Source organism: Solenopsis invicta, chromosome 8, assembly GCF_016802725.1.
Source record: "Solenopsis invicta isolate M01_SB chromosome 8, UNIL_Sinv_3.0, whole genome shotgun sequence".
Classification (NCBI taxonomy): domain Eukaryota; kingdom Metazoa; phylum Arthropoda; class Insecta; order Hymenoptera; family Formicidae; genus Solenopsis; species Solenopsis invicta.
The window spans coordinates 13,070,052-13,095,020 of NC_052671.1; the positions used below are offsets into that span (position 1 = coordinate 13,070,052).

Consider the following 24,969-nt stretch of genomic DNA (forward strand, 5'->3'; position numbering starts at 1 on the left):
ACATATATTTGGAACTTATTGTTGGTTCGTCACGAGCCAAGAATGTCGCTCATGTTTGCCGCTCGTAGGACATATTCAGTTCCGACACAAGAAAACCCCCTCGTCGCTACCATATCTCTGTCGCGTTATGAAATCCAAGCACGTCGTTGCCGATAAATCAACGCAACAGTCGGGCGATCTCGCAGGCAATCCTCGATCGCCGGCCGGCCGGCCGGCCAGCCGATCAATCACGCGCTTTCAATCCCCGACACGTGCGCGATCCGGCGAACGTCGCAGCGTACGAACGAACGAATGAACATCAGCGTGGTATCGCGAATCAGCACCAGGTGGGCAGCTCTCGCTAATTCACCAGTTAGCCCCATGCGGCCGGCATTCGTCGTCGATTTGCATCTGCCTACCCACGCTCGCTCTTGGAACAGATCGGACCCCCGCCGTAATGTTAAGAGAATATAAAGCAAAACCGACTGGCAGACAAATCAAATTTGAAGTCATACGTCCTTCTTTTCTGATGTCCGGGTTTGGAAAATTCACCCAAGTTTACTCCATTTTCTCGTAGAGATATATGTAGAATGAAAATTAGCTCTATCCTATTTAGCATCTTGGTTCATTAAAACTTTAAAATTCCAAATTGAATATAACTTTATCGCATCATTGTAGTTAAATAACACTTGCAGAAGACGTAATACGGAAATATTATGCGTAGAAAATAATTGAAACAATACGATAAATATGTAACGTATTTATCATGTATTTCTAATTCACGGAAAAACATAAAAATTCTTAGTTTCGTGATTTTCTGATATTTGCACCGAAAGAACAATTTTGCTGAAATACAGATCTGAAAATAATTATGTTGAATCATTAAAAAAATTTTATTGAACGTTTAAGCTGGTCATTAGAATATCGAAACTTTTTTGGAGCAGTATCATCATGTTTGAACGTTTTACATAATTATTTTGATAATCCAACATAAAATCATTTTCTGATGTGTATCTAGCTAAATTTTTAGATACTACGATAAAATTGTTCTTTTCATTTTTGTGTTTCTTTGTGCTAAAAGATAGTCGTACAGCTATCTTCCTTCAACTTCTGGGGGATAAGTGTTTTAAAGTTTACTTTAGAGTGCCGGCTCTCACCTCTCTTGGTCTCCAGTCGGGACTGTAACATATTGCCCGGGGAATTAATTGAACGACGCGCTGACCGTATGGGATATAATGGATGGATAGTCGTGGCTAGATAATAGATGGATGGATACGCCGGTGAATGATAATGGGTCGTGTCAAGTGCGAGACGAGACGAGACGAGCTGAAGTAACCCAAGTGCCAACGATATGTACGCGACACAGGGTCGAAGGCTCCCCGTCCATGACGTCACTATACTCGTTGTCTCGTCTGACATCAGAGCTACGTCTATATAGTCATAGATTATCCCAAGCTGAACTATCTTTTATCAGTGAATTATTAACATATAGAGAAGCAACTCGTTTTTCGTGAAAATAGAAGAAGATTATTTTGTTTAAAAAAGATTATTTAAGTTTAAAATTTTATATATTTTGAGAAAAAAATACATGTCGTTTGGGTTTGATTAAAAAAATAAATGAAGATGTTACCACTTGATTTAGAATAGGAAAAATTTTCAATAGGAGTACAAAAATAGTACCACTTGGATTGGAATAAGATCTTTCAACAGGAATACAAAGATAATAACATTTAAGTTTGAAAAAAAATTAAAGCTACTTGAGTTTTATAAAAAAAAAAGATCGGAAACGCGCACGCACGTACACACACTCACGCACCCGCGCGCACGTATGGAAACGTACTTAACGTCTTTTTTACCTTTTTTTAAAAAAATAATTTTGTACTGATTGGTGTAAATCTTTTGGTGTAAAGCGGCAGCCTCTTATTTCTCGCAAATTAAACATTGCACTGTATTAATAATGATAACAACATGAACAGTTCAGATTATTTCAATTAGCATACTAAGGATAACTGTATTTAAAATCGAAACGTTTGACTTTATAACTTTATTTTATTAATTTATAATTTTTCTAATTTTTAATATGTATATTAGAAAGAATACGATGAATATCAGCTCAAATAGTCAATTCTTTTATTAACTTTGATTTTTGAAAAACTCGAGCATATTATTCAATTATAATACTTTTGCTTGATAATTTATGTTTGGCTCAGTTTGGATATAATACACTCCCTGTATAATCCCACCTTTCTAAAATTCTTATTTGAAAACGATAGCAGATTCCAACTGCAACAGTAAATTTTACATTACACATATATACTTATCAAAGTATATATACTTATCAATGTTTCTCCCGAATTTATAAGTTATTGGTATACTTTTGAATAAAAGAAACTATTCATGTCTGACTCCATCTAGAGTATGAACGTTGACATAGCAATGTATTTACTTTAACGCGTTCAAATACAAAGGCGATCTCGCGCTGCACGAGCGCTTTGCGCGAGACACTATGTCTCCTAATATTTTATATGTATCAAATATCGCAAAAAAGCCATTTTTTAATACATTAAATCTCAATTATTATGGAAACCTGCTGTGCTGATGAAATTTTGTTTGCAACATCTCATTTTAGCATTCAAAAATCTATAAGAAACTTTGTCTAGTGTAAAACAATTTTTGTAAAACAATTGCTGCAAAATAATTACTTAAAATATTTTTTGTAAATTACTAGTGTTATCTAAACAAGTCATGTTTTTACCAGTATTAACATACCAATACTAATATTTTATTTTAATTTATCATTTATTAATATTACATATACATATATAATTTTTATAAATCATTAATTTTTGGAAATCTGAGTGCAGCAAAACTAACACATTGTCTACAATAATAGTAGTAATGTTGGATTAAGGAGTAAACATTAGACATAAGCTATAGAATTAAGATTCTTTTATGCTTGAGTGTCTATAATGGCATGTAGTAAAGGTTATAATGAGTCAATCGCGCGCGTTTTCGTATTACTATTGAATTTTCATTGGCTTAGAATAAGAGTAGATGAAAATGGATTTCTATCATTTTGCTTACTGTGACGTTACAGCTTCATCAAATTACTCCTACTGCCATTGTAGACAACGTGTTACAGATTCAAATAAAGATATACACAAATTTGTTTATATATTTTTATTTGAATCTACATTCAGTTACTTTCGCTTGATAATTCATGTTTGGCTCAGTTTATTGGTGGGTACAATACACTCCGTGTAAAATTCCACATTTCAAAAATTCGTATTCAGAAAAAAATGTTACTACGTATATGTATATTTACCAAAGTTTCTTCCGAGTTTATAAACAGTTGTTGGTATACTTTTGAATACTGTTTATGTCTAACTCCATCTAGAATATGAAAGTTGACATAGCTATATGCTTATACTTTTAATCTTAAATAACTTTAATGATCGCTTTTCTATTCACAGCTTTAATTCCTGCGTACAATGAAGGAATATTAGATGTTAGGAATAGGAATTAAAATTTTAAAATCAGTTTTCTCAATAAACATTGTAAATAAATAATAAATTACGTTTCATACGACACATTGATATATCTTATTAATATCCATTATGCGTTGCATTCAATATTCAATGACGAAACTGGTTCTACAATTTTAATTCTTACACCTAATATTTAATATTTCTCCCTTATGCGCAGGACTTAATTTACAATTATTTTAAAATTACATTTACTTGAAAAGAAATCGAGAATATCATTTTATTAAAGTAAAATCTCAACAGCTCTAAAACTTAATTTCTGAAAAAATCGTTTATTTTTTATTATCGAAAATCTCGTTCAATATTTTATTGCGATTGTTTATTTTAAAAATAATAACACAAATTGCATGTATAGTAGATTGAGTTTGCAGACCATTTTGCCTGAACACTGTATTGTTTGGAAACCATTGCGGATTACGACTGGCCGCGAGGAAAAAAAATCCAGCTAGTCGATCCTTTGATCCCTTGTTTTCAAAGTATTCCAACGGTCTTTCTCTACATGTATATTTTCATTCCCAAATGGTACACGATTACCTCAAAGGGGGGTGCGGAACAATAAATAGTTGTTTTGAGAACTTTAATAAAGCGTTAAGTCTCTCATAAATGCAGACATAAATATTTTAATGCAATTGGATTTATATTGTAAGCCGGTAACAACAATAATATCGATCACTCCTGGATAAATAATACGATTATTCATTAATAATTCGTACGTGAGAACCTTAATGTGGTTTTAGCGTAGTGTACCACAATTACTGTAATAACAGCCATTTCGATAACCTCTGCACAAGGATCAATTCCGACAATTGCTCGACCCGACCGAATTCTATTCTACGTTCAATTTAAAGAATGCTCTGCTAACGATGCGTTTCCTCGTTCGCTAACGTCTGCGACCAAGGGAATTAACTAGCGCGGGTTAACCCGCACCGCCATAAATTGATTAAGCCACTGAAAGCGTCGTAATTTGTCTTCCATTTCGTTTTGTTGCAGATCAGTGCGGAAAGTGTCGCGCCAGCACGAAGAGGCTAAATCTCAACAAGTACTGCAAAAGAGACTACGGTAAGTGTTCCCGAACGAAACAATATTCTGGACAAAGAACAGCGTATTAATCGCACTCGCGTCTTTCTGATATAATGGAACCCAAACCCAAACAACACAGATCCCGCCATCACAAAATTCTATAATTAACTCGTGCTCTTATATCTATATATATCGGCTATTACAATCCTATCTAAAAATAAAAAGCTCATCGTGTAAAAAGGTACACCACAATTTCTTTGAGATTTATCAAATCACACACACTCAGAACTATCATGTAATTATCTCTACGTAATTATGAAAAATTCATTAATTCTCTAATAAAATTCCCTAAAGCCCACTTTACACGATTTATAATTTGTGACAGAATTCGAAACAGAATTTTATTCATAATTTTATACAGAAAATTATGTGAGCAAACGAGACGCATAAAATGTGCGCAGTCTATAAATATCCGTGAATTGTAAATAACATAAACTACAACTTAACCTACTGTCATATCCGATCATCTATGTGACAATGTCGCGGAAGCAAGTTTCTTGTTTATTAACGCAACATAAGAAATATCCTTGCCAATAGTAAAATCTATCAATTACAAAAATAAAAATAAATATGCTCGTGTCGATGCATTAGAAAAGATTCTTTCTGAATAAAAATAAAAATGTTACTTAAATTAATTAAAAAATTTTTTTTTATTTAATATTAAAAAATTTTTATATGCTACAAAATCTTCGATTAAAAGTTATGTAAGATATTAAATATACTCTGCTCTGTTCTGATATGTTGTAACTTACACTAAATATTACTTTTATGTTTACGAAATTTGTTTCTACGAGCGGATATTGCTATAATTATGGATACTATTGAAACTAATGTTATTATTAAAGAATACTCCATAATACAATTTTTTATATTTACATGTATTTCTTAAAAACCAAGTCATATTCTTTAATAACCCAACTATATCAAAAAAAAGCAACAATTGAATATTCTAGACATAATTTGATACAAAATTATAAATAGAAATCTATCTTGAATTCTGTCGCAAATTATAGATGGTATAAAGTGGGTTTAATAATAAAAGCCTAATATGTTTTTACGATTCCGTAATAATTAAGAGTAATTTTGGTAAATGTTTAAAGCTAAAGGTAATATTGAGAGAAATATTTTTTGATTCTTATTAAAAAAATCGAACTATGTTAACCAGAAGTGTATCCAAAAATAAATAGTTAATGTTATATCCAATATTACTTGTTAGCTGCGCTTCTTCAGAAAAGATTTCTAATAACAAGGCTAAACATATTATTGACGTATTTAATCTTTGCAATCTTACGCAGTATAAAAATAAAACAAAAAAAAAGATAAGATTTATAACTTCTATTCTTCTCGATCGAATTAAATAAGATTGATTTATTGTCTTGAGACAAGAATCATATATATAAATTTCAAATGATATATTCTTATATTTAGAATAAAAATTTATTTGATGTTATAACGTACGATGATTAAGAATGTTTTGACTAAACAAGCTAAAAGTTATTGAAGTTTAAAAACTAAAGGCTTTTTAGGTTTTTTTTTCCTAATTAATAAGAAAAAAGTTTTGGTCGCCAATGTCTGAATTTTGATCTTGGAACCAGCTGCAAAGACGAAAATAACGAAAAATGGTTTTTGCAGCGAAAATGGCTCTATTTTGTTACAGTATTTCTTTTATACATTTTGAATCATACAGTATTTGGTTAAAATTTATTTATCAAATATTTCTTCTGTATCTAAACTGTATACTTCCAAATTTTTAATTAATTTCTCTCATCTTTTCTATTTATTTAAGTCATTTGAATCAACGCCGTCATACGCTTTTCATAAAGTCACGGGTAGATTTGTTGCAAATTCAAATCCTTGTAAATTTTGTTTATTTGTTTCAGTGAATCGACTCTGAATTTTTTATGAACCTCTGAACATATATGAAAACAATCTGTAAAATTTTTGTTAATTTTCTAATATTTTAAAAATAAGTACTAAGAATTCTTAACTACTACACAGAGATATTATCTATAAAGGACCGTGCAGATAAACGTTCTCTTTCGTAAGAAAAATGCGATGCAATGCATTATAATTAACGCATCTGCAGAAAGCTTAGCAGTCTTTGCCCACGCGTAAAACGAGTCTTTACAAGCCTTTATGCTTTGAAATGAGATATTTTTGGTATATCTACGAAATGAGCTCTCTTAGGTGGTTTTCGTGATATTTTATTTAAAAAAAAAATTCTTCAAATTTTCTTAAAATTAATCTATTGTTAAATTAAAAATATTTATCACAAATTTATTTTCTATTTTCTAATCTAATCTGTCTGAAAAAATTAATGGAACAGCGTCAAGATTATTTCATTTCAGATTTAAGAATTTGTCCACTTAAGAACAAAATATTTTCTTCCTTGTAAGAATTATAATTGTTATTCAATAATAATTATAATTGTTGCTATGTTAATCCTATTTTATGACACAGAAGACCGAGGAGGTAACCACTTAAATGTAATCGTGGGACAGTATCTCCGAAGTCATGAAATCTTTACGAAATTCTCGTATAATCATTTTGCAATTAAATATAATCATAAAGTCAGATGAAATTATAATCAGAAATTATAATAAAATCACCAGAAATTATGTAAATCAAAAGAAATCATTTTGGATTTCTGTGTAATCATTCGAAATCATGTGTAATTATCGTGAAATTTGTGATGAAATCATGTATGACTATCATAAAATGTGATGAAATCAGTACAAGCTTTTGGCTTTTGTAATCATTTTTTTATATTGTCTTTAAAAAAAAGGTTATCATAAAAATTTTTATGATCTTTTTATTAGAAAAATCTTTTATCAATCATAATAAATCCCAATAAAGTCTTGAATATATCTATTTTCTGAGTGGTTAACCCTCAATTTAATTTTATTTGAAAGAAATTAGCAAATAATGGTGCTTTTAGTCAAATAAAATCATTTTTAACCACAAGAAATCTGATAATTACATATGTAATCACGAAAAATTATTATGTAATTAAATAAAATCATTTGCAATTAGGTGAAATCATATGAAATCATGAAATCTGTGGGGCAACATTTTAGCTAGTGGTTACCCCTAGAAGACTAATAGCATGGAACCCAGAAATTTTTTCTGTGGTTGCGTTATTTTCCCAATCGACAGGTAACATATGACTTCTAATATTGTTATACAACGGTTAGTTAAACGACAATGCTCGAAAGCGACGATAAACGTAGCGATGTAGTTGACAATCGTCAATTTCCGGCTGGCCGATGTGAAAAAACATTGCGCGGCACAAAGTCACCGGAATTGTTTCGGCTTTTATCGGGGATAGATGTGCGCCCGCCCCAATAATGTGTGGAGGGCGCATGTGAAACAACGATTTATGCTAGAGTGCCGTTCTCTCTCTCGAAAGTCCTCGAAAAAGTCGAGCATAAATGTACGCACGGGAAAGGGAGGGACACGGAGAGCGAGAAACAAAGAGACAGTAAGAGAAGAGGCAATAACGGATTTTGCTTTAGAAAAAGTCCTGCATTTGTTGCATAAAGATTAGCGAAAGAAATGAAAAAGATTTAAAAGAAATTACACGAAATCAAAACAGATATTTATTAAGTAGAAAATAATAAAAAATAAAACTTTCATAAAGAATCTTTCTTATTCTAGCTTCTACATTTTTCACGATACTTGTGTGTTAACTGATGTTTCGTGTGCTGCAATTATCGTTCTTTGTAATAAATAAAAGTGAAACATTAATGACATCTCTCTCATCTCAAATCTTTCTTTCTCTATACAAAAAAATTCTGAACCATTTTCTTATTTGTGCCGGTTTGTATTTAAGGCTCGTAGTTTGCTGAACCCGTCATTGAGGAGAACGAGAAAGAAAGGAAAGGGTTGTTTGCGTACGGCCGCGATTGCTCTCTCCTCTCGCGGTGACGTGTATAACGGCTCGTTCAAAAATGAAAGACTCGCGTTTTAACGGTGCCGGGGCTTTCAATAATAGAATGGTATGCCTTTGAGCCGTGGTCCGGCGCGGGTTTGGCCGGGCAGAGCGGCTTCGCTGCTCTCTGCTTCCTCTCTCCTGTCCGCTCGTTTGATTCAGCGCAGATAAATCTTCAACAGGTCTGCACTTAGCTGTCTCCGACTTAGAATAGCGGCCGAAACGACTGCGCATCCCATAGCCGCGTCGCGAAAGCGAAACCGATCGAAAACGGCGACGCCTGGTGCACGTGCCTCCGTATGTCTTTCGCTAAGAACGAAGAGTAATTTCGATATGTCGCACCTAATCAAAACTTAATTTATCTGGTATTATATCAAAAGAAAATGAACTACCAACGAAAACTTCACACCGTCTACTACTATAAAGAAATTGGATATACGATTTATTTTTTATATTGAAAAAAAAAATTGAAAAACCTTTACATTTTTATTATGTGTTCCATTGGGATGAGATATGCGACCATTCATGGGGATATACCGCGTACGACGCGTAGATAATTTACAAATGATGCTTATAAATATGATGTAAAATGACATAATAATTTATAAAATGTGTTTACAAAGTTTATTAGGGAATAAGAACGATAAATATACTAAATAATATTGAAGAAGTTATGTAGATAGCAGTAGAATGGAAATATGTGCACTTTGTGTGCTTTGCGTAGGCGCAAATGCTGCCTCCCAATCACAAAGCGTCGGTGATTGTGGCATTAATTCCATGCTCTAAAAGTGCCAAACAGATGAGATGTACATACAAGATATCGAGAACAAAGAATACAAAAGGGAAACACTTCTACTTTGTTATACTCCATCCTTACTATCCCTCTACACTTATCTCTCTACAGGGTTCGGCAGTAACTATTTAAAAGTTAAATAATAAAATTAACAAATTAATAATTTCTATCTTACAAGTTAATTTTAAATGATTTAATTTTTAATTTTAACTAGTTATTTTTGAAACACATGAACTTTAATTTATTAACTTTTTTCTAAGTTAAAAATTTATCTATGTAAAACAAAGTTTTAATTTATTATTAAACGTACACTGTTACATGAGAGCAAAACTATTACGCGAAAGTATAAAATTTAATTTTAACTTTTATTTTAATTAACATAAATTTCAAACGCAAAATTGTATTTGAACCTTGATTGCTAACACTTGATCGTTTCTAAATGTCCGATTAATAAGATTGCTCTTAAAAGTAATAGTTTTATATAGCTCTAATTAAAATAACTTTTCTGTCACATTTTGCACTTTGTCTTTTTTTTAATCATTCTTATACAAAAATGTAGGATAACCAGTCCAAATGATAAAAGTAGCAAATCAAACTTCAGTTTCATCTAACAATTTATATGAGATGACAGAAAGAAACAGGTGTTTTTAAAGAATAATTATTAGTTTACATTTAAAAAAATGAATGCATTTAATTGTATTAACACTTTTCCTCTTCTTTAATTACTTTGTGTATTTATGCAGGTTTAATAATAAAGCAGCCAACAGCAGCTTTAGCCAACGTTAGCCAGCAGCCTAACTGATTATCTTTTGGATTTAAGCACTTCAAAATTAACTGAATATGTTCTGGATTTGAGCACTTTAAAATTAACTAGCTACGTTATGGATTTGAGCGCTTCAAGATTATCCGATCATGTTATGGGAAAGGCAGAACTTTCCCATCGAGATACGGAAGAACATTAAGCATTCTACATAAGACATCTAATAAGACATCCATGTCTTCTCTTCTTTTCCAATTAACCACTGACCTTTTTAAGAACAAAAAATTCATGTTACATACAAAATTAATTCATCTATTAACTGTTGCATTGATAATTTGTGAACTAACCCTTAATACACGAAATCCTTAAATTTTTTTTTTAGTTTTGCAAATCCGTTTTTGTTGACTCATGTAAGATTACATATAGCATTATTATTGCTATTCTAGACGTAAATTTACAAATAATTATTCGCAGTAATTTATGAAACATTAAAAATATATGAAAAGATGCATATTTTGTTTCTAGCACAATTATATATATAATTTTGTAATATTACACGTACATATAAGATATATGCGCTTGAAACACAATGTTCAATATGTTCTTTTTCACCGCAGCTATTCTGGGCAGAATAACAGACAGACACAAGAAAAGCGACGGCTCGCAAGCCGGCACAAGCGTATCAGGCACATCCTGGATCCGTTTCACTCTAAACGTCGACTTTATCTACAAGAAAAACCCTAACTCGAGGATTCGACGTGGCGACGTGTCCCTTTATGTTCATTCGGCTGATCTGGCTTGCAGATGCCCCAAAATCAAGCCTAATAAGTAAGTATTTTACATCTTCATCAAACAATCGAGTTATTTAACTTTAAAAAATCAAAATTATTTCATTTTTTTTTGTGAATATATCATTAAGTTGGAAAAACTCAATAATTCAAAATTCCGCAACTTTAAAAAAACAAAAAAAACATACTATATTTATACGCGAACCAATATAATAAGACTAAGGTTTAAGCGAATTTTTAGAAGTATTTTCCCAAATACAAAATTTTTTTTAAAAGTAGAAATGCAATAAATTTCTTTATAAAATTCTATATACATCTAAATTTAAATTCGCTCTTCGACATTCTTCGTGAATCACAATTATCATTATTTTATCACTATCATTATTCGTTGATCTCGTTATTGCTTGGATAATATATTAAAAGAAAATAGTAATAAAGACACACACATAAAGCCACTAATCTTTCATATTCTTAAAGTAACGAATAGCCAATGCTTTGACTTTCTACTTGTCTTCATCTAGAGATCTAAAAGGCCAATCTAACAATAAGTGGTCGAGGTTTCCAAAAGGGCAACTCTGGTAATATGAAGACGGGCACGGCTGCAACGACCGTGAATTGCCTGTCAGAAATTGCGGAATAGTCGGCAGTACACAGTTAACGGCTGTACTCATGCGGCTGTGTTATGTTCGCAGGTCGTACTTGATCCTTGGCCAAGAGAGCGACGGCAGTGGTCAAGGTGGACTCACGGTGACACAGAGGTCAATCGTCATCGAGTGGCGCGACGAATGGCACCGCCGAATGCGCCGTTTCCAACGAAGGGCGAGATCGTGCCATTGAGATGCTCGTACGTCGCGGAAAGAGAGGAAGAGATAGGAAGCAAGATGAAGAGAAAGAAGAGCGCAAATGAAAGAACGAGAGAAAAAGTGAGAGAGAAAGAGGAAGCATGTGCGTGCATGCATGCGTCGTGTGTATGTGAGAATGAGAGGGAAAAAAGAAAGAGTGTGAATGAGTGAGAGATAGAGAGAGAAAGAGAGAAAGAAAGAGGGAGAGAAACAGAGTGGAAAAGAGAGAGAGAGAGAAGTCAATCCCCTCCCATCCGTGTTCGTAGGAACCTGCATATCTTGATTTCCCGACCGCGAATACCGGTATCGGGGTGCCGATTTTGTTTTGCGCGCGGTACTCATCGTAGCGATCCTACGTCGAAAGCAAGATACGAGGAAGGAGGACGAAAGGGGAAGCAGCGATTTTTCCAAGACGAGCACGTCCGCCCCGCGATACAACGCGAGCAATGCACGTTTGTAGGAAGTGCGAAGACGATCGTTCCGTCGCGAGATAAAATCTCGAAGCAATTTGCAGGCGCGATCGATCAGACATATGCTGATGAATGAACAACATCTCAGACGATCCGACGATTATTAATCGATACATTTTTTAGTCTTCTTCTTTTTGTGTCGATTTAAAGAACCCTAGTAGAACTTCACTGGTGAAAGTTTTTCTTAGAATTTTTGTACGAATTGGGAGATTTTTCAGAAATATTGAGAAAGAAAATTTCTTTCATAAATATAAAATCTGAAATATTCTAAGATTTGTATAAAAGATCTGAGAAAAAAATATAAAATCATATAGAAATTTTGAAAAGTTTTGAAAAAGAAATGAAAAAATTTTCAGGATTATAAAAGTTTCCTTACAATTTTTACAGACTCAATTTTTATGTAAATTTCGAAATTTTTTCAGAGAATTTTTGCATAATTTTAAGACATTTTAGAAAATTTCTCCACATTTTCATACAAATTCACATGTATGAAAAACTTTGAGAAAAGATATATATTTTCTCGGTACTCTTGAAAAGTGTTCCAAAAAAAAAAGGCGTATAAAAATTCTGGAAAACATTTTCACCAGAATTTGCCCTGACTTTCATCAAGAATACGTTCTCTGAGCGAAATGCAAACTGGTCCAAGTTTCTTCATTTTAACACCGCAATTCGCTGTTCGGTTGAACATCTAACATCTCTGTAGAGCAGGCGCATTCCTCGGTGTCGATTCACTCCTGACATTTGTTGCGCGACATTTCTCCGTGACAAGCGATTTATCGAACGGCATGAATCTTTGAGGGCTCGCCGTCGTACCCGTTCGCACCCGATAAATCGCGTGTCCGTGAGAAATGTCGCTGGATAAATGCCGGGTCGAATTTACGCGACAGATTCAATTACTCTGGAATACCGCAAATCGCCGCCGGTACGGTGTTCCTGGCGGTACACCCGTTATTCAATGGCAAATAATCGCCCGAATATGTCGTCGTTTCTGTACCGTTAAATACTACGCCCAAACCAGATTTAAATGGAAGATATTCATTTCCGCGCGTCATAATGTTCGTAGCGCAGTCACTGTCGCGATCAATAGAAATTGATGGTTTTAATTAAGTTGCGTGCAACGATATTCAACGTGGATGGCGAGAGAACGTGGTATTAATATCGCTATAACATATAAAATAATCGAGCTCTTTCAAAACGCTTCTCCGACGCTTCGATGGTAATTCATATTCATCAACATCAATTTGCTGTACACAAAACATGGACATGTACAGATCGTACGCGATATGATGCGAGCGCGATACGTACGAACGGAGCGCGCGCGTTAATGCATCTATATTATAGAAGGCACTATCATTAAAGCTTAATAGATTCGGCAAAGCGAAATCAATTTCAAAAATCGCACGTGTCGCTGATGCACGATGTCTTTCATCTTGTTCGTACCCTTTTATTTTGTTCGTGAATAGAAATTGAAGTGATGACTGGAAAAGGGACACACAAGCAACTCTTTGAAGAAAAATTCAATTTCTCCTTTTGTTTCTTCGTGCGTTCAGCTCACTAGTGGAACTGTAATTGTACCTAAAGTATTCTACAATATAGGGTAAAAATCATTTCTCGAAACGTAATCTTTACTTATATAAACACTGTTAAATATTGAACAATCAAATTCCCTGAGTCAAATAACATTTTGTTATTTTTAAACTTCTATGTGTGTCGAAATTTATTATTTTAACGTAAAATACGTCAAAAAAACAATCTCATCTAATCACTCCTTTTCTGTGGTTAAATTCCTTAGTTTCAAAGAAAGTAATGTTCGTATTAACGTATGCACTTAGTAAATAATAAATTAAAGTTGAGTTAAATGTAACATTTTTATAGTTAACTTATTTGACTTCTTTATTTTAGTCTAAATTAACGACATATTAAATAGGAGCAATGACGACCTACAAGAATGTTCAAAAATAATTCGGATTGAGTAAAATTCGGCACTACGAATTTAACAGTGAACTTTTTCTCCGTAAAACTCATCTCAATTTTACGATCCTAAATTTTATTTCCTCGGTAACAAATCGCTGATTACCTTTCATGCAACTTTATTTCATTATTGCTTTATATTTAATTATTTAATCCTTTTCTTCAAAAGTTACCTCAAACGTTACATGTATGCAGCACATATATGAAGAACAGTTACGTGTAATAAAATTACTCAATGTATGACCGCAAATTATGCATCACAGCGATCTTTCGATGTCGCGGAGTAGTAATGGCGAGATGAAGGTACGTGTGATAATGTGTACGCCTCAACTATTCCTGAGAAAACCGCGGCACACCTGCTACGGAAGCATGATTCAACCGCGTCCAGCACTGGAGGGCTCGTATCGCCGTCGGTACTAAAAGGCTAGTCTCTCTCGAGTAGACAAGCGCAAAATGCGTGCGTACATGTACCACGTCTAGCCATTTCAAATCTGATTTATTCGCGGCCGCCTTGTGTCTTGAGAGCCGGTGCACTCGGAGAAAGTGGGCGTAAGAGGGAAACAGCGCGAGAATCCAATGAAACCATGAGAGAGACAAAAAAGGGGAAATCAAAACGGACGTAAAGCAAGTAGATAAACGAAGATACGAGCATAAAATATATATATATTTAACCGTTATATATTATCATTTAGGGTATATCACACCTCGGAATCTCAGAGAAGCGTTATCGTTTTGATCGCCTTGCTAGAAAGCCAATGTGACTCTCGTTTATCTGGCGTTAAACATCATCGAAGGCACAGAATATAGTGAATCACGTTTCACCTCTCTTTAATCATTTCATTTTTCTTTAGTAAAAGTACCGAAACAGACCGTTATTGAAAGCGATTATTTGTTATAAATTTTTGACGAAATATTATAAATATCTTCACAGAAAGAACAATTTTTTACTGAAATACAGATTTGAAAATAATTATGCTGAACCATTAAAAAATTTATATTAGACATTTAAACTAGTTGCTAGAATGTCAAAAGCAATTTTTGCAGCAGGATCATCACGCTTGAATATTTTAATAATTCAATATAACATTTTTTTCTGATCCAGCTAAATTTTGAGATATTACAGTAAAATTGTTCTTTCCGTGTTGATAAGTGCCTGGGAGAATTTACCTGTAACAGCATTCTAGGATTACATAATCCTGGGTTAAAAACTAGCACAATCTTTATATACTTTCTATTGTAATCTCTTTCAACAACCTCTCCCGTCGTAAAGATAAGATCGTATTTTAGTAATGCTGAGTAAACGTTTGCTGTGACAAGAGATCTTTAAACACCTAGAATCTTTTATTGTTTTATTTGGCTCTTTACCAAGAGAGAGCTTCCGCATGCGAACATTTTCCAAGATTTGTACATATCAACGCAAAAGCGTGAATATCACTCTACTTTTGCAAACTCGATTTATCAATGACATTTGAAATGTTTAGGTATGTTGATTTGTTTGAATTGGATGAATTTAGTGATCATGTTGGAGCATATCTTGTACAACGTCGGTTCGTCCGTGAGATAAATCGACCTCAACGCGTATTTGGTTCTTAGGGTGGCTATTAGGAATTTGAGGCGTACGGATTTAAGTCGTCGACGGGCATCCGTTTTGCTCAGCTTAAACGCTAGGTACTTCCAGCGTGAGCAAGATGCGCTCATCTAAAATTGGAACGTATGGCATTCGCGCCGAGAGACGGATACGCATGTCGTATTTAATTGAAAGTGATGCGCGCAGGACCACGCGTTTCGCAAATCGTTCTTTCGATTGAGCAGGCGTGAGGAGAAACCGAACAACGAGTGTCTTTGTTAAATGATCTATTCGACGAGGTAGATATAAATGTTTTCTTCAACTCTCGTCTTAAAGTACGCAGTGTGTGCCGTTATCTGTATAAAATTATCTAGATAATCATCTGAATGAAGAAATGGCTTTATCTTATCTTTATCTAGATTATAAGAATGTATAATATTTTCATCTTTATCGTAGATAAGAGGTTTTTTTTTTCATATAATCTAAATTAATGTGAACCACAACGAGTGAAGTATTATCCTTAGCTTCAACTTCCAAGTTCATCATTTATCCTGAGAGAATTTTTTTAAATAATGTGTAAAAGTTGCTGCAAACCTTCAAGTGATTTAAGAACTTACAAATAAAAATATAAACATATATTATTCTTATAAATTGTTTTCGCTCAGTAGCAACATTACTTCAAAATTATATAAAAAGATATAATTTTGTTTTCGTCTAAATAAATTTATAGTTAAATCCTTATCTTATCTAAGATATGTTCACATGTAAATTATCTCATCTTTATCTAAACAATTTTAAATTATTTAAGCGCAACGCTGTCTGCGTGTCATAAGATAAAAAAAAATTAGAGTCTCAAATGGTGCATTGCGCGTCGTTCTTTTTTGCGACACGGCGGATTACTCGATCGAAAATGGCACAAAACTCGTCTCCGGGCTTCCCCTCCCTCTCTCGCGACTTCTGTTTTAATTTATTTATTCTTCGCTCGCTCGATCATCGCGCGTCGTACCGTACTCATATAGAAATATCACACGCGTTCGTTGAATGTAGATTTTCTTGTACATTTTCTATATAAATTATTAAGATCCTTTTCTAGCTGGTATATTATATTACGTAGTGGAGAAAAAGAGGAGAGAAACACAGTAGAGGCTAAGCACACTGACACGTGTCGCGACGTGAGTCGCGGGTTTATCGATCAATGCTGACACTCTCCCGGATCGTTTGCGTCACGGATTCCAAGCGGTGACGGCGGCGACGGCTGGCGGCGTCGTTCGGTTAATCGTCGATCGTGAAAATCACTGATCTTTATAGCATAAAATATGTACACTTCTACGATGTAAGTACGGATTGAGCGCGACGCGAGATATCGATAAAGATCATTAGCGTACAATAAAGATCAGTGAGAGGATTGTTTGAGAATTATCACGCGTGTTACTCGACGTAAACCGATGACTCAGCTGCGATTAAGGAGCCCACCTGTTACGTCCCACCTGATCCTTTCCGAACTCCTGATATCAACATCAGAGCAAGAAGACTTATTCTTTCGGAGTTAAGTCTTTCTCGCGACAGCACGATAAGAGGATTCGCGATCAAACGGCACAAGCGCATTATTTAGAGAGGTAATAAAATAATCTGTAGAAACGTTTATATATATATTTGTAACCACGTGCTTTGTGGTTCGATAAGAGAAATTTTTTCAAACTAATTGGATCCTCCGAAGGGAACGGGAGCGTAATTTACGCTACTCAATTTTATCATGTTACGATAAAATCGTTTCTCTACGCTACAAAGTGTATTGAATTGTGCTAACCAAAATGCGAACTATTATATATGATTGTTGCGCCATAATGTCGTACATATAATAGCTACAACGCTACGATACTATGAAAAAATGATGCGACACGATGGAAAATTGCATGTGGATGTCACTGCAAAATCGCGTAGTGCGAACACGTTGTTCCACGCGATTGCGATAACGTTTAAGGTTTAAGGCGATGCTAGAGTCGCCAGTTTTACCGATAAACTCGACTCACACGCGATTTACGAAACATCAACAGATCCCACGTACCACTACACCGAGATCTCACGTATACATGCACAATTTATCAAACGTTCTATTTTCTTAAATTAGGCTTCCCGACTTAATTCCAACGATTCGACATTATTCATTCATTTAATCTACACCTGGCTCTGTCTTTATTTCGCATAAATAACCTGCATAACGTTTCCACGAAATAAACGTATCTGAATTAACGGTGTTGGTCGCCATATTAAAGTAAAAGTCGATGGCAAAAAAATGGACCAAAGCCGTATACATTAGCATGTGTATTTTAGTTTTGTAAAAAAATTTTATTTCTGTAAAACCAATACGAAGTATAACTTGTTTTTAAAAAAATGGTATTTTTGTCTATAATACAGACTCCAGCATCGCCTTTAAGCGGGTCATCCGCATCGCGTTTCGAGCCAAGTTCCTAAATTGCGCCGAATGCGTCCGCCTCCTTTTTCATTACACGATCGATGTAAACCTTCTTCCTTCCAGCACGACGAACGAAGAACAAGAGAATCAGAACAAGGGGGGAAAATGCAAAGCGCACGTGTCGCATGTCTGAGGAGGAACTAATCATCGACGCTCGTATCGGATTAGCGCGACGACACAGCATCGACATTCATTCGATTATATGCTAATTGCAAAGTGCATATCGAGTCTCCGCGTGATTAATAAGACTTTAATTTCTACCATATCGATATCAATATAAATCGTAACGATAAATTTCCCGTTGTCAATCCCTTCAACAATTAAAAATTATTTATACATTTATGTATATTAAAAGAAAAATGTTTTAAGCAATGCACAATAAATTGAAAAAATTTATAATTTATAAACACGGAGAAAAATGGGCGGAAAACCTGAAATACCTTACATACATTTATAGAGCAATTTTATTCGATTTTAATTGTGGATGTTACGGTTTGCATCTAAATGAACAAAATTACAAAGAAAGAAAAACGCTGAATATGAAAAAATATTGAAATTTTATTTGTGTGCATGTTTGGATGTATGTTTCACTTGATAGATTTAAACACACATATTGGATATTAAGTCATGTTTGAACTGTAGCCGCGCTAATCACGTGCGAGCGTTTCTTTTCCGGAAGAGAATCCCGCGGGAAACAGATCGGATGTGATCGCTCTTGTTCTTGAACGAGGAGAAAACAGTCGTACGCTCTTTCGTGTGTGCCGTAGTTGACAATGTATGTATGTACTTACGATTTTAACGATGGTTGAACGTGATGTCGGTAGAAACGATTCTGACGGGCGATCGATAACATCACAGATGGACGTTCACGTCGTTGCGACCGCGAGCCAATAATACCACGTACTACGGAGACGATCGATCTCGATCCTCGATCGATCTTCACGTTACAACACGATGCGCCCTGAAATCATAGATCGCGGCGATTGAACTTTCGCATTCCGAGTTTTGCATCGAAATTCTTACAACGCAGAGTTGCAATTACTTATTTCAAGATGAATTATGATAAAGGTGTTCTCAATTGCATAATTACAAATTGTTATAAAAACTCGAGAATTATGTTAAATCTACAATATTTTACCGAAGCGGAAATATTAAAAATCTTTATATTTTAAGTAATATATAATTTTGTAAAGTATCTATTAATATATTTTATTTATATGAAAATATAAAGCTTTTGTCATTCTGAACATGACGTGTGTGTGTATATATATAATAAAGCTATATATATTTTTGTAAAGTTATACATACATATATATGTATATATAACTTTATAAAAATTCAGAATTATCAAATTATTTTTTTCGAAAAATAGAAAAAAAAACAAATTTTTTTCCTCAAAGAATAAGTATTAAATGTTAATTTTTTCACAAATATACATTGCATATAAAATTTTGCTTTAAACTATAACTGCATTCTCGAGTTTTTTTGTAGTTTATTAAATTTGGATTTAAATTTTTGCAAAACACAGAAGTTTATTTTTGATTTCTTAAAAATTAAATTGAAATTTACATAAAATAATTTTTCAAAATTGCACATATTTATATTAATCGATCTAGCGTCTTTATTTAACTCGAAATGAGATCTGTCGTCTCCACCATCTACGCTATAATTACATGTATAAAATGTACCAACTCAAGATAGCTTTAGATTAAGATTAAAAGACTATATCATCTATTCGCGAATAATACGTACAGTCGGGGATTAAAGAGGACTATTCGCATGCAATTGGAACCAATAGATCAAACATGCATGAATAAAATCATTTATTATCGCATCCGTAAGGAAAGGAATCAATTTTCAGCTTATCGTTGAAGGAATTAAAGAAAAAGCAAAACGAGCTTGAGAAGAATTCAGAGTCAATAAACTCGCCACTCGAATTCCATCGCGCACCCGAAGGCACTCTCAAGTGCGAAGGCACTTTGATCGAATATTCAATCTCTCGAGGATTGAATATTCAATCTTACTGAATGTTTCTCGACAAGTTAAGCATATACATCGAATACATTTATACCGACATGATTTAGATTTTTAACAACTCTTTTTAAAGTGACACGTGCAACATGTGTTAAATATCGAAATTGAAATTTACTTATAAGTGAAGTCCAAATAAGTCACTAAAAATATTAATATAAATTTTATTAACTTTAATATATACGCTAAATTATTAAAATTTACGTAAAATTTTGGCATTATACTCAAATTAAATGTCAAAATAAATAATCTCTGATTTTATTTCAATTTAATTAGTGCATCGAAAAACATATTTCGAGACATTTTTGCATTATCACACGTTTCCAAATTTTTATAAAATTTTGGTATATATTTTGCGATGCAAAATGATTCTTTTTCCCAAAATAAAATAATCGCACATATATATATATATATATATATATATATATATATATATATATATATATATATATTAGATACCTCATTTTAATCTATCATCTCTTAAAATTTTATATGCATTCCATTTTATAAAAGAACATGTTTCAAACAAAAGTTGTTATAATCTGGAGAAAGATAAATAATGATAATATCAATCTTTTCAAACAAAATCAGTTTTTTAAAAATCTCATTGCCATTTTTTTTTAAATGCAATTATATTGTTTTTTTACATAAAATGATTTTTCTAATTATTCTGCATATAAAAGTATATTAGGTTAAGTTATTGAAAAATCTATAGTTTATGAGATATTTTATATTTTATTCTAATATATTTTTACATGAAATATAAAACATCTTGTAAATTAAATTTTGAATTTTTGATAATAGCATCTTTATACGAGAGTTATTCACAAAGTAAGGTCCGAAAACAAATATGGAAACTATGTAGAAATCGGATCTTACTTTCCGAATAACCCTCGTATTTTTATGCACAATTTGATGAGATAAATCAACAGATATGAAAAAATACATATTTGCATTAATATTATACAATTTGCAATATATAATTGCATAAGCATTTTTATGTGTATAAAGTATTCCATTTTAATTTATACATCTAATTTTAAAAAACAAAATTTTCATTTAAAATAAAAAGGTTGAAATGTCAAGGGCATCTTTATCTAAAGAAAAAGAGTGTCCATCATAAGATATCCCCCTTGAAACAGAGTAAGTTTTACTTGAAACATTTTTTCGAATAACAACTACTTCAGCAGATGCAGTAATCGCTTGGAAAGATAATAGGTTATTCTGTACAGGTATTTGTTATGTCATTTTTTACATTAGATGCAGTCAGACATAAACAATTTCAATCAAAATCAAATGAATTATGAACATAGTTCAAATGCTCAGTGTGCTAATTGAAATAATTACTTAAAACAAGTAAAGATCGTTAAAATAGGATGTAAACGCAAATTTAAAGTTATTACATACACTGAGAAAAAAAAGTTGTTAACTGAACTAAATGCGTTTAGTTGTTTATGAATTATTTGATTCAAATATTATTTATTTGAGTCAAATACATGGTAATAATTGGAATAAATATCTGTACTTATCTCAATACGCATTTCTTTGAATCAACAAATGTTTGCTTGACAGCCCGTGACCGCCGCATTTAGTTGAATAAACTAATATCTTTTTAAATCAACAACTTTTTTTTCTCAGTGTATAATATAAGGTAATGATGGTTTTAGTAGAACATTATCCAGATAAAAAGATAGTAGTTATATATGTAAAGTAATATATGAATGATTCTTTGAGATTCTTAGAGAAAGAAATTAAAAAATAATTTCTTTTAGACACATACAACAATTGTCAGAATTACTATTAACCAATATTTCAGTATTTTACTATATTTGGAATGGCAATCCTGATTTATGCACAATTCGGAATTTGAAAATTAAAGAAGTTCACCCATTTTATTTCGACTGCATGATCAAGAAAAAAATGAAAAAAAATCGAGCTTATCTGTTCAGTTTTACGTTTACCTGACAACAATTTATGTTTGTTTTAATTTATTAGTGAACAAGTCACACTTGTGTAAATTTTTTTTTTTTTTTTTTAAATTTAACTTTCTCCGGTTTAGTTCTCCGGCGAGAAATTATTGTGTATCGTAAATAATATTGTTTATATGTTTTTGAATATAAGAAATTATTTATGACTGACTCTATCTAGAGTGTGAAAGTTGTTATAACAGTATATATCTATATAGGGTGACCTATTGTAATTATCTCTCAAACAATTCGTTACTCAAAAAAATGTTTCAAGTATATTGTGTCTCAAGAGAGACAGTTTCTAATGAACACATATTTTTTTCTTGATGAAGATGGTCTTTGAGATTTTAATCTTTAAATTTGTTAATAGAACAATATCTTTTTTTGAGTTAGGCGTATAAATTAAAATAAGACAACCTTATATATTTAAAGAAATTTCAATTTTAAAAAAATTAAGATTTTTATTAAAATTTTATTAAAATTCTTGCTAAAGTCTTTTTAATAATAATTTGTAGCTATTTTCAACGAATAAAGAGTCTCTAAGAAAATTAACGTAAAATAATCTCTTCACGACATTGCTTATTAACTTATATCGTTCACGTGCGGTGTAAGTCGCCAATTATTAATTATATTGCGATTGACAGTAGAAGAAGCAAGAGGGTCGATATTATTACACATGCTCGATTTCACATAAATTAATTCGCTGACTTTAATCCCTGACTGTCACGTATAGACATGATATAATGTTAACGGGCAACTTATCCACGCCCCTGTACGTAATTCGATGTAACAAAATAACTTTATCACGATTAAAAAGTGTATTACGTATGAGTTTCTCCCTCCCGAGAATCGTCGCCGAGAGAAGTGCGACTTTTATTCGGAATTCACGAACGGCAAGTACATATATCGTATAGTTGTACGCGATGTTACGCAGTAAGAGTATGCTATTTATACCTCCGTATTAATCGATTGCTACTGTACCGATTATCACTTAGACTCGATTAAATTATTAAGTGTACCGTCGTGTATTGTGGTGTAATAAATGTGATTAGTTGTACGAGAAAAAAATACAATCCGTAAGAACTACCTGTCCTCTCAACTGTGTATAACATTTCCGGAAATTTGTTATCAACATTCTTTTTCTATTACCATGAGATCCATGGTAATAAAAAAAGATTATCAATGTATAAAAGCTCTATTTATTTAATCTATATACAGTACAATTGTTCATTTTTATGCATCTTGTTTTTTTTTTTTTTGGGGTAAAAACAATACGTTGCTTTTCGGCACTTCTAATCGTTTAATACAGTTAAAATTTAAAAACAAATGAAATTTATAATTAATATAAAATGCAGTAATGTGCAAAATTAGCCTAATTAACTCGCTATTAATTTTACAATTATTACATCATAGATATGTATGGATTCTGTTATCGCAATTATGGTTGCGTTCCGATCAGGGTTGTACCATAATTTTTTTTTATTACGTCTGCATGGATTATTACGTTATGTTTACACAAATCTTTTTTATGTAAACAACACAAGTAATGTAAATTATTATAAACGGAATAGAACAACACAGGAAAAAGTAATTAAGTTACAAAGTTGTTAATATATCTGACTTAGTAATGATATAAAATAAAAATATATAATATTAAAAATAAAATAATCGAATATAATTTTCACTATTCCTAATAAAATCTGAATCTTCTATGAGATTCATAGACTATAGTTTAGATGGATGATACGTAAAAACAAAACAGCTTACATTTATATGCACGCAATGTGGATTATTTATGCGTAAATCTCCAATCTTGTTTTCGATATTCACTATCAATGCTGAAAATCTATAAATATAACACACGTTTCTTGTACTACAGATTTTCAACATTAACAGTAAATAACGAACGTAACTTTTTTATCCATGCATGCTTAGCTTACTGTTTCGTGACTTAACCGCAACGCCAAGAGGGCGTTAGCGTACGGGGCTGAATTGTTTAAATCGCACTATCCCGCGCCGTAAGGCAAATTTTTTTTCGCTTTTAGCGAATGCTTTATTCGTACTTTTCGATGCTTCCGATACCTTTAAGGTCAAAAAAATATGCACAAACAATGTTTACACGAGATCGTACGCGCACATTAAAAATCCGTGTAAATTAAACTCGGTTAAAATTAAACTAATTTAACTAACAATACTTGCCTCTTGTGCCACCGAGCCAGTCTCCTCTAACAATGTAATAAGTATAATCCAGGGATTTCAATAATTCAATAAAATAGACACACGTAATAGAACTAACGTAATAGAACTAACGTTTATAACAATTTCATGTGTTTTAAGGTTTCTGTTTACTCACCCCAACAATCTCAGATTGTCACGTCAGAAACGAGAAAATACACAAAAGATTCTTGCAAAATCTTGGGTCTGGGATAGACAGAAATCTGGGAGATTTCAGAAATTGAAATCTCTTGCGACGAACATACAAAAGCTTTTATTGTAAGTTAGACATGACAGTGTTAGTAACAGAGAACCAGAAACTAACGCAAGAGCGGCGAGAGTCGCCTGTAATAGAGTCGAGATAGATCGATATTGAATCGATATCAAAAGAACATGGCTTCTAGCGCTAAGTTTAAATTGTATTTTTCACTCGCCAACACAAAATATATTCAAATAGAAATATTTTAAAACAAAAAGTAAAACAAAATTTACAATCAATAAAACTTATAAAATATATTAATAATTATTTTGTTTTGGGAAGGAATAAAATTATTACAT

At 32.6% G+C, this 24,969-nt stretch overlaps 1 protein-coding gene and 1 long non-coding RNA gene across 2 annotated transcripts in view; one reads left to right on the top strand and one right to left on the bottom strand.

Annotated features, from left to right (window-relative positions):
- Nucleotides 1-12,741, top strand: part of LOC105200681 (netrin-1) — a 309,346-nt gene extending 296,605 nt beyond the window's left edge. Inside the window, 3 exon segments of the mRNA XM_026137706.2 lie at nt 4,515-4,583; nt 10,706-10,916; nt 11,569-12,741. Coding sequence (XP_025993491.2) covers nt 4,515-4,583; nt 10,706-10,916; nt 11,569-11,713 — 425 coding nt within the window. The 3' untranslated portion in view covers nt 11,714-12,741.
- Nucleotides 12,742-17,191: 4,450 nt separating this feature from the next.
- On the bottom strand, nt 17,192-24,884 carry LOC120358522. The gene is made up of 2 exons (XR_005575465.1): nt 24,551-24,884; nt 17,192-19,160 (listed from the first exon to the last, which is right to left on the bottom strand). It is a non-coding gene; the product is annotated as an uncharacterized LOC120358522 (long non-coding RNA).
- Nucleotides 24,885-24,969: the final 85 nt, after the last annotated feature.